Raw genomic sequence first — 21,720 nt, forward strand, 5'->3', positions numbered from 1 at the left:
CAACGCACTTATACTTGATGCCAGTCGGCAAATATTCCGCTGTGCATCATGCATATATAGAAATGCATCTTTTAATTGCTCTATAGGCAATAATATACTGTCCTTATCTAGGATATCATAGTTCCAGTCAGGGAATCCGACCACGCCAACCCAGCACTGCACATCCAGGCTGAGGCGATTGCTGGTCGCAGTATAACACCAGTATGTGTGTAAATACATTTTAGGATACGGTCCTGCTTTCTATCAGCAGGATCCTTAAGGGCGGCCATCTCAGGAGAGGGTAGAGCCCTTGTTTTTACAAGCGTGTGAGCGCTTTATCCACCCTAGGGGGTGTTTCCCAACGCACCCTAACCTCTGGCGGGAAAAGGTATACTGCCAATAACTTTTTAGAAATTATCAATTGTTATCGGGGGGAAACCCACGCATCATCACACACCTCATTTTATTTCTCAGATTCAGGAAAACTACAGGAAGTTTTTCCTCACCAAACATAATACCCCTTTTTTTGGTGGTATTCATATTATCAGAAAAGTGTAAACTTTTTCCATTGCCTCAATCATGCAATGTGTGGCCCTATTGGAAATCACGGTTGTCTCTTCACCGTCGACACAGGAGTCAGTACCCTTGTCGGCGTCTGTATCTGAGGTAACGGGCGCTTTAGGGCCCCTGTATGAGACGTCTGGACATGCACAAGCTGAGTAGCCGGCTGTCTCATGTCAACCACTGTCTTTTATACAAAGCTGACACTGTCACGCAATTTCAACAGTACATCCACTCAGGTGTCGACCCCCTAGGGGGTGACAACACTATTTCAGACACTCTACTCCGTCTCCTCATAATTTTTCTCCTCATACATGTCGACACCAACGTACCGACACACAGCACACACACAGGGAATGCTCTGATAGAGGACAGGACCCCACTAGCCCTTTGGGGAGACAGAGGGAGAGTTTGCCAGCACACACCAGAGCGCTATATATATATATACAGGGATAACCTTATATAAGTGTTTTTTCCTTTATAGCTGCTGTATTGTTATATACTGCGCCTAATTTGTGCCCCCCTCTCTTTTTTAACCCCTTTCTGTAGTGTAGTGACTGCAGGGGAGAGCCAGGGAGCTTCCCTCCAACTGAGCAGTGAGGGAAAATGGCGCCAGTGTGCTGAGGAGATAGGCTCCGCCCCTTTCTCGGCGTCCTTATCATCTTTTTTCTGTATGTTTTGGCAGGGGTTAAATGCATCCATATAGCCCAGGAGTTATATGTGATGCATTTATTTTAGCCATATAAGGTTTTTTTATCGATTTATTGCGTCTCAGGGCGCTGCCCCCCCCAGCGCCCTGCACCCTCAGTGACCGGAGTGTGAAGTGTGCTGAGAGCAATGGCGCACAGCTGCGGTGCTGTGCGCTACCTTATCTGAAGACAGGATCGTCTTCTGCCGCCGATTTTTCCGGACCTCTTCGCTCTTCTGGCTCTGTAAGGGGGACGGCGGCGCGGCTCCGGTGACCCATCCAGGCTGAACCTGTGATCGTCCCTCTGGAGCTAATGTCCAGTAGCCTAAGAAGCCCAATCCACTCTGCACGCAGGTGAGTTCGCTTCTTCTCCCCTTAGTCCCTCGATGCAGTGAGCCTGTTGCCAGCAGGTCTCACTGAAAATATAAACCTAAACTAAAACTTTCACAAAGAGCTCAGGAGAGCCCCTAGTGTGCACCCTTCTCGTCGGGCACAGAAATCTAACTGAGGCTTGGAGGAGGGTCATGGGGGGAGGAGCCAGTGCACACCAGGTGATCCTAAAGCTTTCTTTAGATGTGCCCAGTCTCCTGCGGAGCCGCTATTCCCCATGGTCCTTACGGAGTCCCCAGCATCCACTAGGACGTCAGAGAAATAAAAACCACTATTTGTCATAAAGATGTCAATAGCAATGTGCTGAACAAACATACATGAAATAACTTGTGTGTGTTTAGTTAGCAAAATATGTCCATTATCCTATCTTTCACCAGTCTTCAGCAGTTTGCCATTTTTAGAAATGTGAACTGGCAGGTCTACATACTTACCCTGCACAAACATATTGTTTGGTTCTATAGACAGGAAGCATGACCAATTAATGGCGTACCACAGTGGTTCTCAAACTGTGTGCCGTGGCACCCTGGGGTGCCTCGGGACACTTGCAGGGGTGCCATGGGTGGTCCAGGGCCAATTAAACAATGTTATGGTCAATGCAATAGGCAAAACCAGTGCTGGTGGCTGTCAATGATAAAATATTTGGACAAACAGAAGCAAATCTTGGTCCTCACCACACAATTCAACCTAAGGATGACACCTAAACACAATTTAGTTAATGCAATATTTCTTTAAAATGTCTCGGTAAGAAACTTTTGACCTAGGGGTGCAGTAAAAAAAATTCCGATACTCTCTGGCGCCGTGATTCAAAAATGTTCGGGAACCACTGGCATAGCAGTATTAAGTGAATGCTCTTTCAGCTTGTTGACATGGGTAGCTACCCATAAAACTATTTCCATAATAAGTGGGTTATGGCTTTAGCTGTCATGAGATTGGAGGAAATACTAAAGTGGAATGTCCGTTTAATATGGATTCAGATAATTAACACTAATTATATGTATATATATATATATATATATATATATATATATATAAACACACACACACACACACACACACACAGGTTGAGTATCCCATATCCAGATATTCCGAAATACAGAATATTCCAAAATACGGAATTTTTTGAGTGAGACTGAGATCATAAAACCTTTGTTTTCTGATGGCTCAGTGTACACAAAATTTGTTTAATACACAAAGTTATTAAAAATATTGTATTAAATGACCTTCAGGCTGTGTGTATAAGGTGTATATGAAACATAAATGAATTGTGTGAATGTACACACACTTTGTTTAATACACAAAGTTATTAAAAATATTGGCTAAAATTACCTTCAGTCTGTGTGTATAAGGTGTATATGTAACATAAATGCATTCTGTGCTTAGACTTAGGTCCCATCACTATGATATCTCCTTATGGTATGCAATTATTCAAAAAAACGGAAAAATCCGATATCCAAAATACTTCTGGTCCCAAGCATTTTGGATAAGGGAGACTCAGCCTGTATATATATATATATATATATATATATATATATATATATATATATATATATATACACATACTGTATACACACACACACACACACACACACACACACACACACACACACGAGGGTACTCAAAAGAAATAGGAATTAAGGATTTATTAATGATTTATTTATTTGTACAATTTGAAACATCAGTCACTCTCAAAAGTACTCTCTACTTGAATCAATAAATTTGTCCAAATGTTTTTTTCCATTACGCAATACATGTTTTAAACTTATCTTCGTTGAGGTCTTTTAGTACATTTGCCATTCTTTGCTTCACCTCTTCAGTATCAGCAAAACGTTTTCCTTTATTTTCTCTTTTCATCCAAAGAAATAAAAAAAAGTTGCATGGGGCGATATTGGGTTAATACGGTGGGTGAGGCAAAGGTGTCATGTCTTTTTTGGTTAAAAATTGCTCAACACTCAGCGATGTGTGGACAGGTGCATTGTCATGATGGAAGAACCAGTCCCCTGTTCGTCACAAATTCGGAATGGTTTTTCCTCTAATCATAATGCAACTTTTTCAAAACTTCTAAATAAAAACTTTGATTGACAGTCTGACCATGGGGAACAAATCCCAATCCATCTCACATCAAAAAAACAAATGAGCATTGTTTTCACAAAAATAGGCAAAAGGGTGAATAACTCGTTGGATAAAAAAAAAAAAAAAAACCCGCAACATCAGTGGGAATACTGGCTCAGAAGGGTTCTGAAAGCTTGTACTGCAAACATCCTGTCTTCTAGAACACAATTCCGGTTTCTTTTGGGTACTCCCCTCATATATAGCAGTCACAATGTCAAACACTCTCGCAAGATGTGGCAACTGCATTAAGCAGAGGTTTAGCTTCTATTGTGTGTGTGATTGTATCCAATTTTCAATTCATTGCTTACTATGTATATGGATAGATTTTATATTATTAAAGAATTATATGTATAGATGTACTCTGCGCTCTCCTGTCTTATAATATTGTTCCAAACTTGCTACGGTGCCTGTATAAGAATATGGTCCTCTGGTGGATAGCACTCCAAGAATCTTTGATTCCCTGAAAAAAATTTTTTAATTACATGTAACGTCGGAAATTACAACTATTGTGTTGTGTGGTATGTTTATTGACACTCAAGTTGCCTGAGTCTGTGAGTGCCATATATATATATATACATACATATACACACACACACACACACAGTGTATTTATATATATATATATATATATATATATACATACACACACACACAGTGATCGCAAAAACGCGCTATAGCGCATATTTTATCTGGTTTTGAGTTCAGGGGACTCACTTCTCTAAAATGGGAGGGTCCCTGGGGACGCGCTCTGCTGCGGCCAATTGCAACCATGTTAAATGAGTGATTCGACTGTGGGGGGAGGAGGGGAGTAACACGGAGGCGCCGATTCGTCACTTATGGACGCGGCAGACTGAGCGCTGCTGTTGCTGGATCCCTTCACTTCGGCGACCTCGGATCGTTCCAACTTCCCGCACTCATGTGCTGAGCGGCCCGCCTCTACATAGGTCAGTGTCCCCGCCGCTCCGGTCAGCAGAACTGAGCGCCGGACGGTGTGTGTACAGTGTATATCTCACACCATATCCTGGTCTCTGCGCTGCCGTGTACTGACCACTTGCTGCCCGCTGTATTTTTGCCTGCATATCGGCTCTGCCAGTAAGGAGGTGCTCGCACTGTGCCAGGGTGTAAGTGGAGGGGGCCAGTTACATGCGTGTGTGCCCGGATTGTAAGGGGAGAGGGCATACTTGCCGATATTCTGGCTGCTCTCTGCGGGAGAGAGCAGCCAGGTCGGCTCAGCAGGGGGGCAGGGGCAGGCTGTGACGTGGGGAGGAGGCGGACCGGAGGCGGAGCAGGGCCGGACCGGGGGCGGAGTTTGGCTATGATGACGCGATTCAGCAAGAATCGCGTCATCAACTGCCCGGACCGCCCACTTTACACAGTAAGTGGGCGGACGGGCAGGGTGACTACTGGTTCCGGGAGACTTGCCTGCTCTTCTGTGGGGCCGGGAGGGTCACCCGATTTTCGGGAGCCTCCCGGCCATTCCGGGAGAGTAGGCAAGTATGGGGGAGGGTCAATGTGTGCCCGGGGTATAAGAGGTGGAGGATTATGAGATGAGCAGCTGCTGTGTGTGTATGTGTGATTCTGTGTGTGTCTGGGGTATGAGGTGTGTGTGTGTGTGTCTGGGGTATGAGGTGGGCAGCTTCTGTGTGTGTGTCCAGGGTATGAAGTGGGCAGGTGCTGTGTGTGTGTCCAGGGTATGAAGTGGGCAGGTGCTGTGTGTGTGTCCAGGGTATAAGGTGGGCAGATGCTGTGTGTGTGTCCAGGGTATGAAGTGGGCAGGTGCTGTGTGTGTGTCCAGGGTATAAGGTGGGCAGATGCTGTGTGTGTGTGTGTGTCTGGGGTATGAGGTGGGCAGCTTCTGTGTGTGTGTGTCCAGGGTATGAGGTGGGCAGGTGCTGTGTGTGTCCCCCCGGGGTATGAGGTGGGCAGCTTCTGTGTGTGTGTCCAGGGTATGAGGTGGGCAGGTGCTGAGTGTGTGTCCTGGGTATGAGGTGGGCAGCTCCTGTATTTGCCCAGTGTATGAGATGGATAGCTATGACGTTAAGGCCACTGTGGAGAAGTTGGAGGGTTCATGGCAGGATAGTGGTTATACTATTTTTACTTATGGGATAAACAATTATTCAGATTTCCTCACTCATCCGTGATGTAAAAACTTACAGCAAACATATTATTTATGCAGTGGGTTTGTTTAGCTAAGATGGGTAATGAAGTGCCATGGATGGGGCCACATACACAGGTTAATTGGTGGGTTTGTAGATTGTCAGAAGTCTGGTTTGTGTGGAAAGTATAACGGTAACTATCTATGTATGTGGTATTCTGGCCTGAGTTATGGACATGTGCAGCTGTGTTGTGACTGATCCCTGTAGCGTAGAGGCCATATACAGCCTGTCAGGATGCAGAGATCGGGAGCTGCTGGTGGCGAGACCTGTAGTGTCCACTGCAGCGTTGGGGATGGCAACGGGGAAGACTGTCTGCACGCACTGTCTATGAGTAACGCACACACACATACTGTCTAAGGGGCTCTACCTGGTGCAATGTATAAGTGGCACTACTGTGTGATGTAATGCAAATAACTAACACTGTGGTGTAATGTGAATTGGTACTCTTATGCAGTCACGCCCCTTTCCCATGAAGACATGCTCCAACATTTTGCTGCGCGCCTTCGGCACGCACTGTCCCTGGATTCAATGTAGTACAGAGGAGGAGGCACCAATTCACTTTCTGGCACAGGCCACTAAAATGTCTAGTTACAGCTCTGGGGAAGAGTGTCATGTGTGCTACACAGCCCAGCAGTATCGTCATCCCCTCCCCCTTATTGCAACACTTTTGTAGTGTCCAAATCAAGTCTGTGTCTTAATAAGTAATAAGATTAATAACCTTTATTTTGATGGGACCAAAAAAAGGACGGGTAGGACCCCAATTTTTTTTTTAAAGTGAGGGGTCCCTGGGACCCATTTCTTTTTTAGCTCAGCACGATCACTGTATACACTGCTCAAAAAAATAATGGGAACACTAAAATAACACATCCTAGATCTGAATGAATGACATATTCTTATTAAATACTTTGTTCTTTACATAGTTGAATGTGCTGACAACAAAATCACACAAAAAATAAGAATTTACTTACCGATAATTCTATTTCTCATAGTCCGTAGTGGATGCTGGGAACTCCGTAAGGACCATGGGGAATAGCGGCTCCGCAGGAGACTGGGCACAAAAAGTAAAAGCTTTAGACTAGCTGGTGTGCACTGGCTCCTCCCCCTATGACCCTCCTCCAAGCCTCAGTTAAGATACTGTGCCCGGACGAGCGTACATAATAAGGAAGGATCTTGAATCCCGGGTAAGACTCATACCAGCCACACCAATCACACCGTACAACTCGTGATCTGAACCCAGTTAACAGTATGATAACCGTAGGAGCCTCTGAAAAGATGGCTTCCAACAATAAACAACCCGATTTGTTTGTAACAATAACTATATACAAGTATTGCAGACAATCCGCACTTGGGATGGGCGCCCAGCATCCACTACGGACTATGAGAAATAGAATTATCGGTAAGTAAATTCTTATTTTCTCTGACGTCGTAGTGGATGCTGGGGATTAGTGGACCATGGGGATTATACCAAAGCTCCCAAACGGGCGGGAGAGTGCGGATGACTCTGCAGCACCGAATGAGAGAACTCCAGGTCCTCCTCAGCCAGGGTATCAAATTTGTAGAATTTAGCAAACGTGTTTGCCCCTGACCAAGTAGCTGCTCGGCAAAGTTGTAAAGCCGAGACCCCTCGGGCAGCCGCCCAAGATGAGCCCACCTTCCTTGTGGAATGGGCTTTACAGATTTTGGCTGTGGCAGGCCTGCCACAGAATGTGCAAGTTGAATTGTACTACAAATCCAACGAGCAATCGTCTGCTTAGAAGCAGGAGCACCCAGCTTGTTGGGTGCATACAGTATAAACAGCGAGTCAGATTTTCTGACTCCAGCCGTCCTGGAAACATATATTTTCAGGGCCCTGACTACGTCCAGCAACTTGGAGTCCTCCAAGTCCCTAGTAGCCACAGGTACCACAATAGGTTGATTCATGTGAAACGCTGAAACCACCTTAGGGAGAAATTGAGGACGAGTCCTCAATTCCGCCCTATCCGAATGAAATATCAGGTAAGGGCTTTTATAGGATAAAGCCGCCAATTCTGATACGCGCCTGGCTGAAGCCAGGGCCAACAGCATTACCACTTTCCATGTGAGATATTTCAAATCCACTGTGGCAAGTGGTTCAAACCAATGTGATTTTAGGAACCCTAAAACTACATTGAGATCCCAAGGTGCCACTGGAGGCACAAAAGGAGGCTGTATATGCAGTACCCCTTTGACAAACGTCTGAACTTCAGGCACTGAAGCCAGTTCTTTCTGGAAGAAGATCGACAGGGCCGAAATTTGAACCTTAATGGATCCTAATTTTAGGCCCATAGACAATCCTGCTTGCAGGAAATGTAGGAAACGACCCAGTTGAAATTCCTCCGTAGGGGCCTTCTTGGCCTCACACCACGCAACATATTTTCGCCAAATGCGATGATAATGTTTTGCAGTTACATCCTTCCTGGCCTTGATCAGGGTAGGGATGACTTCATCTGGAATGCCTTTTTCCTTCAGGATCCGGCGTTCAACCGCCATGCCGTCAAACGCAGCCGCGGTAAGTCTTGGAACAGACAAGGTCCCTGCTGGAGCAGGTCCTTCCTTAGAGGTAGAGGCCACGGGTCCTCCGTGAGCATCTCTTGCAGCTCCGGGTACCAAGTTCTTCTTGGCCAATCCGGAGCCACGAGTATCGTTCTTACTCCTCTCCTTCTTATGATTCTCAGTACTTTTGGTATGAGAGGAAGAGGAGGGAACACATATACCGACTGGAACACCCACGGAGTTACCAGAGCGTCCACCGCTATTGCCTGAGGGTCCCTTGACCTGGCGCAATATCTGTCCAGTTTCTTGTTGAGACGGGGCGCCATCATGTCCACCTTTGGTTTTTCCCAACGGTTTACAATCACTTGGAAGACTTCTGGATGAAGTCCCCACTCCCCCGGGTGGAGGTCGTGTCTGCTGAGGAAGTCTGCTTCCCAGTTGTCCACTCCCGGAATGAACACTGCTGACAGTGCTATCACATGATTTTCCGCCCAGCGGAGAATCTGACTTAGGGCATTGTAAATGGCCCTTAGCTCTAGGATATTTATGTGAAGAGACGTTTCCATGCTTGACCACAAGCCCTGGAAATTTCTTCCCTGTGTGACTGCTCCCCAGCCTCTCAGGCTGGCATCCGTGGTTACCAGCATCCAATCCTGAATGCCGAATCTGCGGCCCTCCAGAAGATGAGCCTTCTGTAACCACCACAGGAGAGATACCCTTGTCCTTGGAGATAGGGTTATCCGCTGATGCATCTGAAGATGCGATCCGGACCATTTGTCCAGCAGATCCCACTGAAAAGTTCTTGCATGGAATCTTCCGAATGGAATCGCTTCGTAAGAAGCCACCATTTTTCCCAGGACTCTCGTGCACTGATACTTGTCCTGGTTTTAGGAGGTTCCTGACTAGCTCGGATAACTCCCTGGCCTTCTCCTCCGGGAGAAACACCTTTTTCTGGACTGTGTCCAGAATCATCCCTAGGAACAGTAGACGTGTTGTTGGAATCATCTGTGATTTTGGGATATTTAGAATCCACCCGTGCTGACGTAGCACTACCTGAGATAGTGCTACTCCGACCTCTAACTGTTCCCTGGACCTTGCCCTTATCAGGAGATCGTCCAAGTAAGGGATAATTAATACGCCTTTTCTTCGAAGAAGAATCATCATTTCGGCCATTACCTTGGTAAAGACCTGTGGTGCCGTGGACAATCCAAACGGCAGCGTCTGAAACTGATAATGACAGTTTTGTATCACAAACCTGAGGTACCCTTGGTGAGAAGGGTAGATTGGGACATGGAGCTAAGCATCCTTGATGTCTAGAGATACCATATAGTCCCCTTCTTCCAGGTTCGCTATCACTGCTCTGAGTGACTCCATCTTGAATTTGAACCTTTTTATGTAAGTGTTCAAAGATTTTAGATTTAAAATTGGTCTCACCGAGCCGTCCGGCTTCGGTACCACAAACAGCGTGGAATAATACCCCTTTCCCTGTTGTAGGAGGGGTACCTTGATTATCACCTGCTGGGAATACAGCTTGTGAATAGCTTCCAATACTGTCTCCCTGTCGGAGGGAGACGTTGGTAGAGCAGACTTCAGGAACCGGCGAGGGGGAGGCGTCTCGAATTCCAATTTGTACCCCTGTGATACTACCTGCAGGATCCAGGGGTCCACTTGCGAGTGAGCCCACTGCGCGCTGAAATTCTTGAGACGGCCCCACACCGTGCCCGAGTCTGCTTGCAGAGCCCCAGCGTCATGCTGAGGACTTGGCAGAAGCGGGGGAGGGCTTCTGCTCCTGGGAAGAGGCTGCATGGTGCAGTCTTTTTCCCCTTCCTCTGCCCCGGGGCAGGAACGAGCGGCCTTTTTCCCTTATAGGGACGAAAGGACTGGGTTTGAAAAGACGGTGTCTTTTTCTACTGAGAGGTGACCTGGGGTAAAAAGGTGGATTTTCCAGCCGTTGCTGTGGCCACCAGGTCCGATAGACCGACCCCAAATAACTTTTACTTCTAAGCAGCTCAGGAGAGCCACCTAGCTTGCACCCTTCTCGTTTGGGCACAAAAATCTAACTGAGGCTTGGAGGAGGGTCATAGGGGGAGGAGCCAGTGCACACCAGCTAGTCTAAAGCTTTTACTTTTTGCGCCCAGTCTCCTGCGGAGCCGCTATTCCCCATGGTCCTTACGGAGTTCCCAGCATCCACTAGGACGTCAGAGAAATTATCAATGGAAATAAAATTTATTAACCCATGGAGGTCTGGATTTGGAGTCACCCTCAAAATTAAAGTGGAAAAACACACTACATGCTGATCCAACTTTGATGTAATGTCCTTAAAACAAGTCAAAATGAGGCTCAGTAGTGTCTGTGGCCTCCTCGTGCCTGTATGACCCTACAATGCCTGGGCATGCTCCTGATGAGGTGGCGGATGGTCTCCTGAGGGATCTCCTCCAAGACCTGGACTAAAGCATCCACCAACTCCTGGACAGTCTGTGGTGCAACGTGGCATTGGTTGATGGAGCGAGACAGGATGTCCCAGATGTGCTCAATTGGATTCAGGTCTGGGGAACGGGCGGGCCAGTCCATAGCATCAATGCCTTTGTCTTGCAGGAACTGCTGACACACTCCAGCCACATGAGGTCTAGCATTGTCTTGCATTAGGAGGAACCCAGGGCCAACCGCACCAGCATATGGTTTCACAAGGGGTCTGAGGATCTCATCTCGGTACCTAATGGCAGTCAGGCTACCACTGGAAAGCACACGGAGGGCTGTGCGGCCCCCCAAAGAAATGCCACCCCACACCATTACTGACCCACTGCCAAACCGGTCATGCTGGATGTTGCAGGCAGCAGAACGTTCTCCTTGGCGTCTCCAGACTCTGTCACGTCTGTCACATGTGCTCAGTGAGAACCTGCTTTCATCTGTGAAGAGCACAGGGCGCCAGTGGCGAATTTACCAATCTTGGTGTTCTCTGGCAAATGCCAAACGTCCTGCACGGTGTTGGGCTGTAAGCACATCCCCCACCTGTGGGCGTCGGGCCCTCATACCACCCTCATGGAGTCTGTTTCTGATCATTTGAGTAGACACATGCAACATTTGTGGCTTGCTGGAGGTCATTTTGCAGGGCTCTGGCAGTGCTCCTCCTGTTCCTCCTTGCATAAAGGCGGAGGTAGCGGTCCTGCTGCTGGGTTGTTGCCCTCCTACGGCCTCCTCCATGTCTCCTGATGTACTGGCCTGTCTCCTGGTAGCGCCCCCATGCTCTGGATAGTACGCTGACAGACACAGCAAACCTTCTTGCCACAGCTCGCATTGATGTGCCATCCTGGATGAGCTGCACTATTTGAGCCACTTGTGTGGGTTGTAGGGAGGTCATACAGGCACGTGGAGGCCACACACACTACTGAGCCTCATTTTGACTTGTTTTAAGGACATTACATCAAAGTTGGATCAGCCTGTAGTGTGTTTTTCCACTTTAATTTTGAGGGTGACTCCAAATCCAGACCTCCATGGGTTAATAAATTTGATTTCCATTGATAATTTTTGTGTGATTTTGTTGTCAGTACATCCAACTATGTAAAGAACAAAGTATTTAATAAGAATATTTCATTAATTCAGATCTAGTATGCTAGTATGTTTAGTATGTGTTATTTTAGTGTTCCCTTTATTTTTTTGAGCCGTGTATGTGTATATATATATATATATATATATATATATATATATATATAAACAGCAGGAAATAACGAGGCGGCACTCGGAGTCTTGAAAAGCAGCAATAGTGTAATCGTGCAAATCAACGTTTCGGGGTTACCCCCTTCATCAGGATTAGTGCAATGTGACAAACAATGTGTTTAAATACCACTTACCCTCACCCTGGAACATCCCCTCTGGCCGGTGCCGCTGGCCGCGCCGTCCCGGTCTTCCGACTGACGTCATCCGCATCTCACCGGAAGTGACGCGGCGGCGCCGGGAGGCGCGTCCATGGCAACCAGCCTAACAAATACATTACTGTCAGTGAATCAATGCCGTGAATAACATTAGCTCAGACACGGCTGTGCAAAAAACATCTTTCTCAGCTGCCATACATTACTTAGTGCATTAATGATTTCGTGGATAACTCCTTTAACAGTGCTTCACCTAATTCGGTGTCTCCCATAAAATACAAACATTAGCCGTAAAATATCATTGTGCAGCATTAGTCCCCTGTACAGTGTCAAAGCGACCTCACTCCTAAGTCTACCTGTGTCCATCTTTTTCTAAAACACGGGATAAATATACAGTAAAAACAGGTAACAGTAAATTATCAATAAAAAATGAAACATGAAAAAAGGATAATAACATTGACACTGATCCTCACCTCCCTGACCTTTATGTTTATACCTATTTACGATTTTGGCCGCATTAACCCCCTGTGCATACTGGGGGGATATGCTGCCAGTCTCGCCCATCCAGACCTGTCACTACGGTTCTGTTGCATTATGTTTTAGTCAAGCCTGATCATGTCTGGACTAATCTCCATTTGTATCACTGGCTAACCATATATTTAAATAAAATTAATCAAGCCGAGATTATCATTTAGTGTGCCTATATTCAAAAAAATGTTGATGGCCCCTGACGTGCACCACCAGATTTGTGGTTTACGCGATTATTTGCCCTTGTGGCAGATATTACATCGGAAAAACCGAGTGCCAGTTTAAAATAAGGATGGCACAGCATAGGTTAGCCATAAGAAATGCCCTGGCTTCAGGCAAAGGGGATCAACCGGTTGCCAAACATTTTCTTGAATATAGGCACACTATGGCAACTTTCAAACACAGAATCATTGACCATGTACCAGAGTCTTTGAGAGGAGGGGACAGGGGAAGAAAACTCCTACAGTTAGAATCAATGTGGATTCACAGGTTAAATACCCTCAGACCTGCAGGCCTAAATGATAATCTCGGCTTGATTAATTTTATTTAAATATATGGTTAGCCAGTGATACAAATGGAGATTAGTCCAGACATGATCAGGCTTGACTAAAACATAATGCAACAGAACCGTAGTGACAGGTCTGGATGGGCGAGACTGGCAGCATATCCCCCCAGTATGCACAGGGGGTTAATGCGGCCAAAATCGTAAATAGGTATAAACATAAAGGTCAGGGAGGTGAGGATCAGTGTCAATGTTATTATCCTTTTTTCATGTTTCATTTTTTATTGATAATTTACTGTTACCTGTTTTTACTGTATATTTATCCCGTGTTTTAGAAAAAGATGGACACAGGTAGACTTAGGAGTGAGGTCGCTTTGACACTGTACAGGGGACTAATGCTGCACAATGATATTTTACGGCTAATGTTTGTATTTTATGGGAGACACCGAATTAGGTGAAGCACTGTTAAAGGAGTTATCCACGAAATCATTAATGCACTAAGTAATGTATGGCAGCTGAGAAAGATGTTTTTTGCACAGCCGTGTCTGAGCTAATGTTATTCACGGCATTGATTCACTGACAGTAATGTATTTGTTAGGCTGGTTGCCATGGATGCGCCTCCCGGCGCCGCCGCGTCACTTCCGGTGAGATGCGGATGACGTCAGTCGGAAGACCGGGACGGCGCGGCCAGCGGCACCGGCCAGAGGGGATGTTCCAGGGTGAGGGTAAGTGGTATTTAAACACATTGTTTGTCACATTGCACTAATCCTGATGAAGGGGGTAACCCCGAAACGTTGATTTGCACGATTACACTATTGCTGCTTTTCAAGACTCCGAGTGCCGCCTCGTTATTTCCTGCTGTTTGTATACCAGGGGTGGTACCCCGGGAGGAGGGCACCTGAGCAAGCCAGTCCCATAACAGGGACAGAGCCGAGTGCCGGAACGGAATTGGTGTATATATATATATATATATATATATACACACACACACACACATATATATATATATATTTATTTATAAAACATACATATACACGCACGCACACATCCTTGAAATCGTAAATAATGAGTTACCTCAATCACATAGCCAAGGTCTCGCACGTAATCTCTCTCTGTGTCGACTAATTCCTGTAACACGTAACTGGAAAAGAAAGGATTGTGATCTGAAATAACAGACATGTACTTTACTAAACCATAAATCATAGGCAGTACGGATAGTGTAATGGTTAGCATTACTGCCTCACAGCTCTGAGGTCATGGGTTCAATTCCCACCATGGCCCTAACTGAGTGGAGTTTGTATATTCTCCCCGTACTTGCGTGGGTTTCCTACGGGTACTCCGGTTTCCTCCCACAATCGAAAAATATACTGGTAGGTTAATTGGCTTCCAACAAAATTAACCCTAGTATGAATGTGTGTGCGTGTACTTGTAATATGGAAAATAGATTGTAAGCTCCATTGGGGCAGGGACTGATGTGAATGGCCAAATATTCTCTGTAAAAGCGCTGCGGAATATGTGTGCGCTATATAAATAACATAAGCTTAACAACATTGATACTACTGTAAGCTATAAAATGTTGGAAAATGTTAGTAATCATGTTTGAACTTAACTCAGTAAAATATTAAGCATTTATTAAATCTCATATTCCACAAGAGTATTAGAACTTAATAGTGGCAAATTCATACTAGCAATCTATATTTTCAAATACAGAAAGCTTTAAAGATCAGTGGTTTCACAAGTTAATCTGCCAAAGTAGTGCTCTTCTTTAGGTTTTGAAATAATACCAAGATAACTCTCCACCTCTGTATACCTAATTATGATAGTGGAATTAAATTGACAAGAGAAGAGATTTTCAATTCAAATCAAGGTATACAGATGTGTCCTTATGCCATAAGGTGCGAGAAGCTTGACATGAGTAGCAATGTGTAAGTTTCTCCAAATGCTGCAATATGGGGGTTATTCTGAGTTGATCGCTAGCTGAAAATGTTTGCTGCGCAGCGATGATGCAAAAAAAAACACGGCACTTCTGCGCATGCTGCGCAATGCGCACGCGCAACGTACTTTCACAACGGCCAATGTAGTTTTACACAAGGTCTAGCGATGCATTTCAGTCGCACTGGTTGCAGCAGAGTTATTGACATGAAGTGGGCGTTTCTGGGTGTCAACTGACCGTTTTCAGGGAGTGTTCGAAAAAATGCAGGCGTGGCTGGGAGAACGCAGGGCGTGTTTGTGACGTCAAATCCGGAACTGAATGGCTTGAAGTGATCGCAAGCGCTGAGTAGGTCTGGAGCTACTCAGAAACTGCACAATATTGTTTTGTAGCCGCTCTGCGATCCTTTCGTTCGCACTTCTGATAAGCTAATGTAAATGCTGATTTACTTACAGGACTAAAAGCAATACTTTAAAACACACACAATACACTTTAAAACCGAGCCGCTGCGGCCGCTGTATGCAATCCTTAACCTACGTACTTAATACTCAGTTAGCGTACAAAGGGGGTAATTCATAGTTGATCGCAGCAGGAAATTTTTTAGCAGTTGGGCAAAACCATGTGCACTGCAGGGGAGGCAGATATAACATGTGCAGAGAGAGATAGATTTGGGTGTGGTGAGTTCAATCTGCAATCTAAATTGCAGTGTAAAAATAAAGCAGCCAGTATTTACCCTGCACAGAAACAAAATAACCCACCCAAATCTTGATGTCATCCCCAGCATCCTCTACGGACTAGGAGAAAAGGATTTACCGGTAGGTTATCAAAATCCTATTTTTTGGTAGAAAACATACACCAGTAAAAAGTAATTACAGTAAACAGAGTCCCATGCATCACGCAGTTTTTATTTATTCCAGAAGGATCAGTTTACTGTAGTGAATTTTTTTCTGTTGTATATTTTCTACCAAATAAATATTTAAGACTTAGACACCAGAAAACAAAATACTGTATATTTGTGGTGCAGAAACAGTCCACATACTGTCCCGTGTGTCACACAGAATTGCCCTAAGGACATGAGTGAGCCGTGCCATACAGTGTTGTGCTTAATCTGCAACTGTATACAAGCTTCAATGTGACAAAAAAAAAAAAAGAAAAAAAAAAGATGCCAAGTGTTCAGGACACTTTGAGTGACTTTGGATGGACCTACATACAATATGACAAAAATAGGATTTTAATTACCTACCGATTAATCCTTTTCTCGTAGTCCGTAGACGATGCTGGGGTCCATATTAGTACCATGGGGTATAGACGGGTCCACCAGGAGCCATTGGCACTTTAAGAGTTTAATAGTGTGGGCTGGCTCCTCCCTCTATGCCCCTCCTACCAGACTCAGTCTAGAAACTGTGCCCGAGGAGACAACATACTTAGAGAGAAGGAATTACACAGATAGTGGGGAGATTCATACGAGCTCACACAACAGGCAAATCCGGCTAACATGCCGGAAAAACTCAGCAACAGCTGAAACAGTAACAACGCAGAACTTACTTAGGAACCAGGCAGTAATGAACTGCAAAACCAATGCAGGAAAACGCAGCACTGGGCGGACGCCCAGCATCCCCTACGGACTACGAGAAAAGGATTTACCGGTAGGTAATTAAAATCCTATTTTCTCTTACGTCCTAGAGGATGCTGGGATTCAATTTTAGTACCATGGGGTATATAGACTGTTCCGCAGGAGCCTTCGGCACTTTTAGACTTTTCAACAATGTGAACTGGCTCCTCCTCCAGACCTCAGTTTAGAAAATGTGCCCGGGAGACTGGCTGCACATCAGTGAAGCTCTACAGAGTTCGACTGAAAAAGACTTTGTTAGGTTTTTTTATTTTACAGGCAAGCTGCTGGCAACAGCTTCCCTGCTTCGTGGGACTTAGGGGGGGGGGGGGGGGGAAAGTAGGAACCAACTTCTCAGTTAGTTTAATAGCTCTGCCGCTGACAGGACACCATTAGCCCCTGAAGGGTAATGAACACAGCCCTTGCCGGGCTACTGTTCACTTCCACAGCACTGCCGCCTAACAGAGCCAGAAGGCTGGTGAGTATTAACCGGAGACCTGCAGAGAAGGGCCCTCCGGTCATCATGGCGGCATAAAGGTACCAGCGCAGTGCGGGACGCTGCGCAGTAACATGTCTCTCAGCACAGGGTGCAGGGCGCGCGGGGGGAGGTTGTAACACTCATTTGGCGCCATTTTCTCCTCAGAGAGACGCCGGAGCGCTGATCCTACAGGCTGCTTCTCCTCACACATCGCTGATACAAGTACCAGGGTGTTATAGAAGGGGAGGGGAGCACATAGTTTATTGAAGTCTGTGGGCTACACATTAGATAAAAAGCGCTGTTTTGATATATATGTATATTCATTGTATGTAATACATATAGGGCACGTGGTGTGGACTGGCAATTCCCTCTGACAGACATTAGTGTAGGTCTGTTCCCATTAGCTCCCGTGTGTGTGAGTGGTGTGACTGTACACGCGTGTACCATGTCTAGAGAAAGTAGTTCCCCAGAGGAACCCATTTTGGAAGCACAAGAGTGTTCTGAGCCTGTGTGGGTGAGAAAGCTGCAGAGTAATATGGCTGAACTAGCAAGGAAATTCTCTCAGTCTGAAGAACAGACAAAGCATTGGAGACAGTCTGTGGAAGATGCTTTATTTGCTGATTCACCTACAACATCCACTCGGGACCCCTCCAGTTCCCAGAAAAGGTCCTTGGCCCAAATCATGCAAAGGGACACTGACACAGATTCCGACACTGACGTCGACACTGGGGATTTGAGGGGGGTAGATCCCAAACTGGCTAAGAGCATTCAATGTATGATAGTCGCTATAAAAGAGGTGTTGGAATTTCCTGACACAACACCTCCACCTGAGGAAAAAGATCATTTTAAAATAAATAAAAAACAGGTGGTGACTTTTCCTCCGTCTAAGGACTTAAATACCTTTTTTGAGGAATCCTGGGCTAACCCGGAAAATAAATTTGCTATCCCTAAAAGGTTGCGGGTAGCATACTCTTTCCCTGAAGAGGATAGGCGCAAGTGGGAGCCACCCCCAATGACAGACACCTCAGTCTCTAGGTTGTCAAAGAAAATAATTTTACCTGCCCCGAGGTCAGCTTCATTAAAAGAACCTGCTGACCGCAAATTAGAGACGACTTTAAAGTCCATCTACGTTGCGACGGGAACATTACTCAGGCCCACAATTGCTTCTACGTGGGTAGGTAACGCAGATGAAAAGTGGGCAGATAACTTGATTGTTAATATTGACACGGTCAATAAAGATGACATGCTGCAAATTCTAGGTCATATCAAAGACTCTGCAGGTTACTTGGTTGAGGCTATGAAGGACGTAGGCTTACTGGGCTCACGGGCCTCTACTATGGCGATTTCAGCCCGCAGGGCGCTCTGGATCCGACAATGGAATGCTGACGCAGAATCCAAAAGAAATATTGAGACGCTCCCTTACAATGGTGAGGCCGTCTTTGGAGATAAACTAGATGCCATGATATCATCTACTACATCTAGCAAGTCAGCATTTCTGCCGTCGGCAGCTGCACCGGCTAAAAAAGTATATCATTCTCATACTATGCAGTCCTTTCGGCCCAACAAGTACAAAAAGGCTAAAACTACCCCTTTTTTCACAGGAAAGGGGAAAGGAAAAGGTAGAAAACCTACAACACCCTCAGGCTCCCAGGAACAGAAGTCAGCAACTACTTCTGCAAAAGCCACAGCATGACGCTGGGGCTCCTCTGTGGGAGTGCGATCGGGTGGGGGCACGTCTACTATTTTTCAGCCAGGTCTGGCTTCGCTCAGACCTGGATCCTTTTATTTTACAGATAATATCCCAAGGTTACAAGTTGGAATTTCAAGACCTTCCCCCATGCCGATTTTTCAAGTCAGCCTTGCCAGTTTCTGCTCAAGACAGCACAAATGTCCTGAACGCAATACACAAATTATGTCAAGACAAAGTAATTACCTTGGTTCCTGCCGAACAAAGGAACCTAGGCTTTTATTCAAGCCTGTTTGTGGTACCGAAGCCGTATGGCTCGGTCAGACCGATTTTAAACCTAAAATCTCTGAATCTTTATTTGAAAAGATTCAAATTCAAGATGGAATCCTTGAGAGCAGTGATTTCCAGCTTGCAAGAAAAGGAATTTCTGGTGTCAGTGGAAATCAAGGATGCTTACTTGCATGTCCCCATTTATCCGCCACATCAAGCATACCTAAGGTTTGCGGTTCAGAATTGCCAGTACCAATTCCAGACATTACCATTCGGGCTCTCCACGGCTCCGAGAATATTCACCAAGGTGATGGCGGAAATTATGGTTCTCCTACGCAAACAAGGAGTCAACATAATTCCATACTTGGACGATCTCCTCATAAAAGCGAGATCCAGGGACAAGCTACTCCAGAACAAAGCATTATCCCTGAAGGTGCATCAACAGCACGGTTGGATCATCAACTTTCCAAAATCCAAATTGGAACCGACAATGAGATTATCATTTTTGGGAAAGATACTGGACACCGAGGTACAGAGAATATTTCTACCGGTGGAAAAGGCTCAGGAGATCCAGAGCATGGTCAAACAACTTTTGAGAACAAGACCAGTATCAATTCATCAGTGCATTCGCCTGTTGGGGAAAATAAGATTTTACTCACCGGTAAATCTATTTCTCGTAGTCCGTAGTGGATGCTGGGAACTCCGTAAGGACCATGGGGAATAGCGGCTCCGCAGGAGACTGGGCACAACTAAAGAAAGCTTTAGGACTACCTGGTGTGCACTGGCTCCTCCCTCTATGACCCTCCTCCAGACCTCAGTTAGGATACTGTGCCCGGAAGAGCTGACACAATAAGGAAAGGATTTGGAATCCCGGGTAAGACTCATACCAGCCACACCAATCACACCGTATAACTCGTGATATTATACCCAGTTAACAGTATGAAATATAACTGAGCCTCACTAACAGATGGCTCATAACAATAACCCTTTAGTTAGGCAATAACTATATACAAGTATTGCAGACAACCCGCACTTGGGATGGGCGCCCAACATCCACTACGGACTACGAGAAATAGATTTACCGGTGAGTAAAATCTTATTTTCTCTGACGTCCTAGTGGATGCTGGGAACTCCGTAAGGACCATGGGGATTATACCAAAGCTCCCAAACGGGCGGGAGAGTGCGGATGACTCTGCAGCACCGAATGAGCAAACTCAAGGTCCTCCTCAGCCAGGGTATCAAACTTGTAGACTCTTGCAAAAGTGTTTGAACCCGACCAAGTAACAGCTCTGCAAAGTTGTAAAGCCGAGACCCCTCGGGCAGCCGCCCAAGAAGAGCCCACTTTCCTCGTGGAATGGGCTTTTACAGATTTAGGGTGCGGCAGTCCAGCCGCAGAATGTGCAAGTTGAATCGTGCTACAGATCCAGCGAGCAATAGTCTGCTTAGAAGCAGGAGCACCCAGCTTGTTGGGTGCATACAGGATAAATAGCGAGTCAGTTTTCCTGACTCCAGCCGTCCTGGAACATATATTTTCAGGGCCCTGACTACGTCCAGTAACTTGGAGTCCTCCAAGTCCCAAGTAGCCGCAGGCACCACAATAGGTTGGTTCACATGAAAAGCTGATACCACCTTAGGAAGGAATTGGGAACGAGTCCTCAATTCCGCCCTATCCATATGAAAAATCAGATAAGGGCTTTTGCATGACAAAGCCGCCAATTCTGATACACGCCTGGCCGACGCCAAGGCTAATAGCATGACCACTTCCCACGTGAGGTATTTTAGCTCTACGGATTTAAGTGGCTCAACCCAATGCGACTTCAGGAAATCCAACACCACGTTGAGATCCCACGGTGCCACTGGAGGCACAAACGGGGGCTGAATATGCAGCACTCCCTTAACAAAAGTCTGAACTTCAGGCAGTGAAGCCAGTTCTTTTTGGAAGAAAATGTACAGAGCCAAAATCTGGACCTTAATGGAACCCAATTTTAGGCCCATAGTCACTCCTGACTGTAGGAAGTGCAGAAATCGACCCAGTTGAAATTCCTCCTTTGGGGCCTTCCTGGCCTCACACCAAGCAACATATTTTCGCCATATGCGGTGATAATGTTTTGCGATCACATCTTTCCTAGCCTTAATCAGCGTAGGAATGACTTCCTCCGGAATGCCTTTTTCCTTTAGGATCCGGTGTTCAACCGCCATGCCGACCAACGCAGCCGCGGTAAGTCTTGGAACAGACAGGGCCCCTGCTGCAGCAGGTCCTGTCTGGGTCCTCTGAGATCCTTTCTCTGAGATCATTTCTTGAAGTTCTGGGTACCAAGCTCTTCTTGGCCAATCCGGAACCACGAGTATAGTTCTTACTCCTCTCCTTCTTATTATTCTCAGTACCTTGGGTATGAGAGGCAGAGGAGGGAACACATACACCGACTGAAACACCCACGGTGTTACCAGAGAGTCCA

General features: G+C 45.9%; 1 protein-coding gene across 2 annotated transcripts in view; it reads right to left on the reverse strand.

Moving 5' to 3' along the window:
* Positions 1 to 21,720, reverse strand: part of TRIO (trio Rho guanine nucleotide exchange factor) — a 1,426,902-nt gene that overhangs the window by 157,509 nt on the left and 1,247,673 nt on the right. For both annotated transcript variants that reach the window (XM_063922713.1, XM_063922714.1), the window contains exon 39: positions 14,365 to 14,431. In XM_063922713.1, the coding sequence (XP_063778783.1) occupies positions 14,365 to 14,431 (67 nt within the window). The remainder of the gene's footprint in view (positions 1 to 14,364; positions 14,432 to 21,720) is intronic.

This window comes from Pseudophryne corroboree, chromosome 5, assembly GCF_028390025.1.
Source record: "Pseudophryne corroboree isolate aPseCor3 chromosome 5, aPseCor3.hap2, whole genome shotgun sequence".
Lineage (NCBI taxonomy): Eukaryota > Metazoa > Chordata > Amphibia > Anura > Myobatrachidae > Pseudophryne > Pseudophryne corroboree.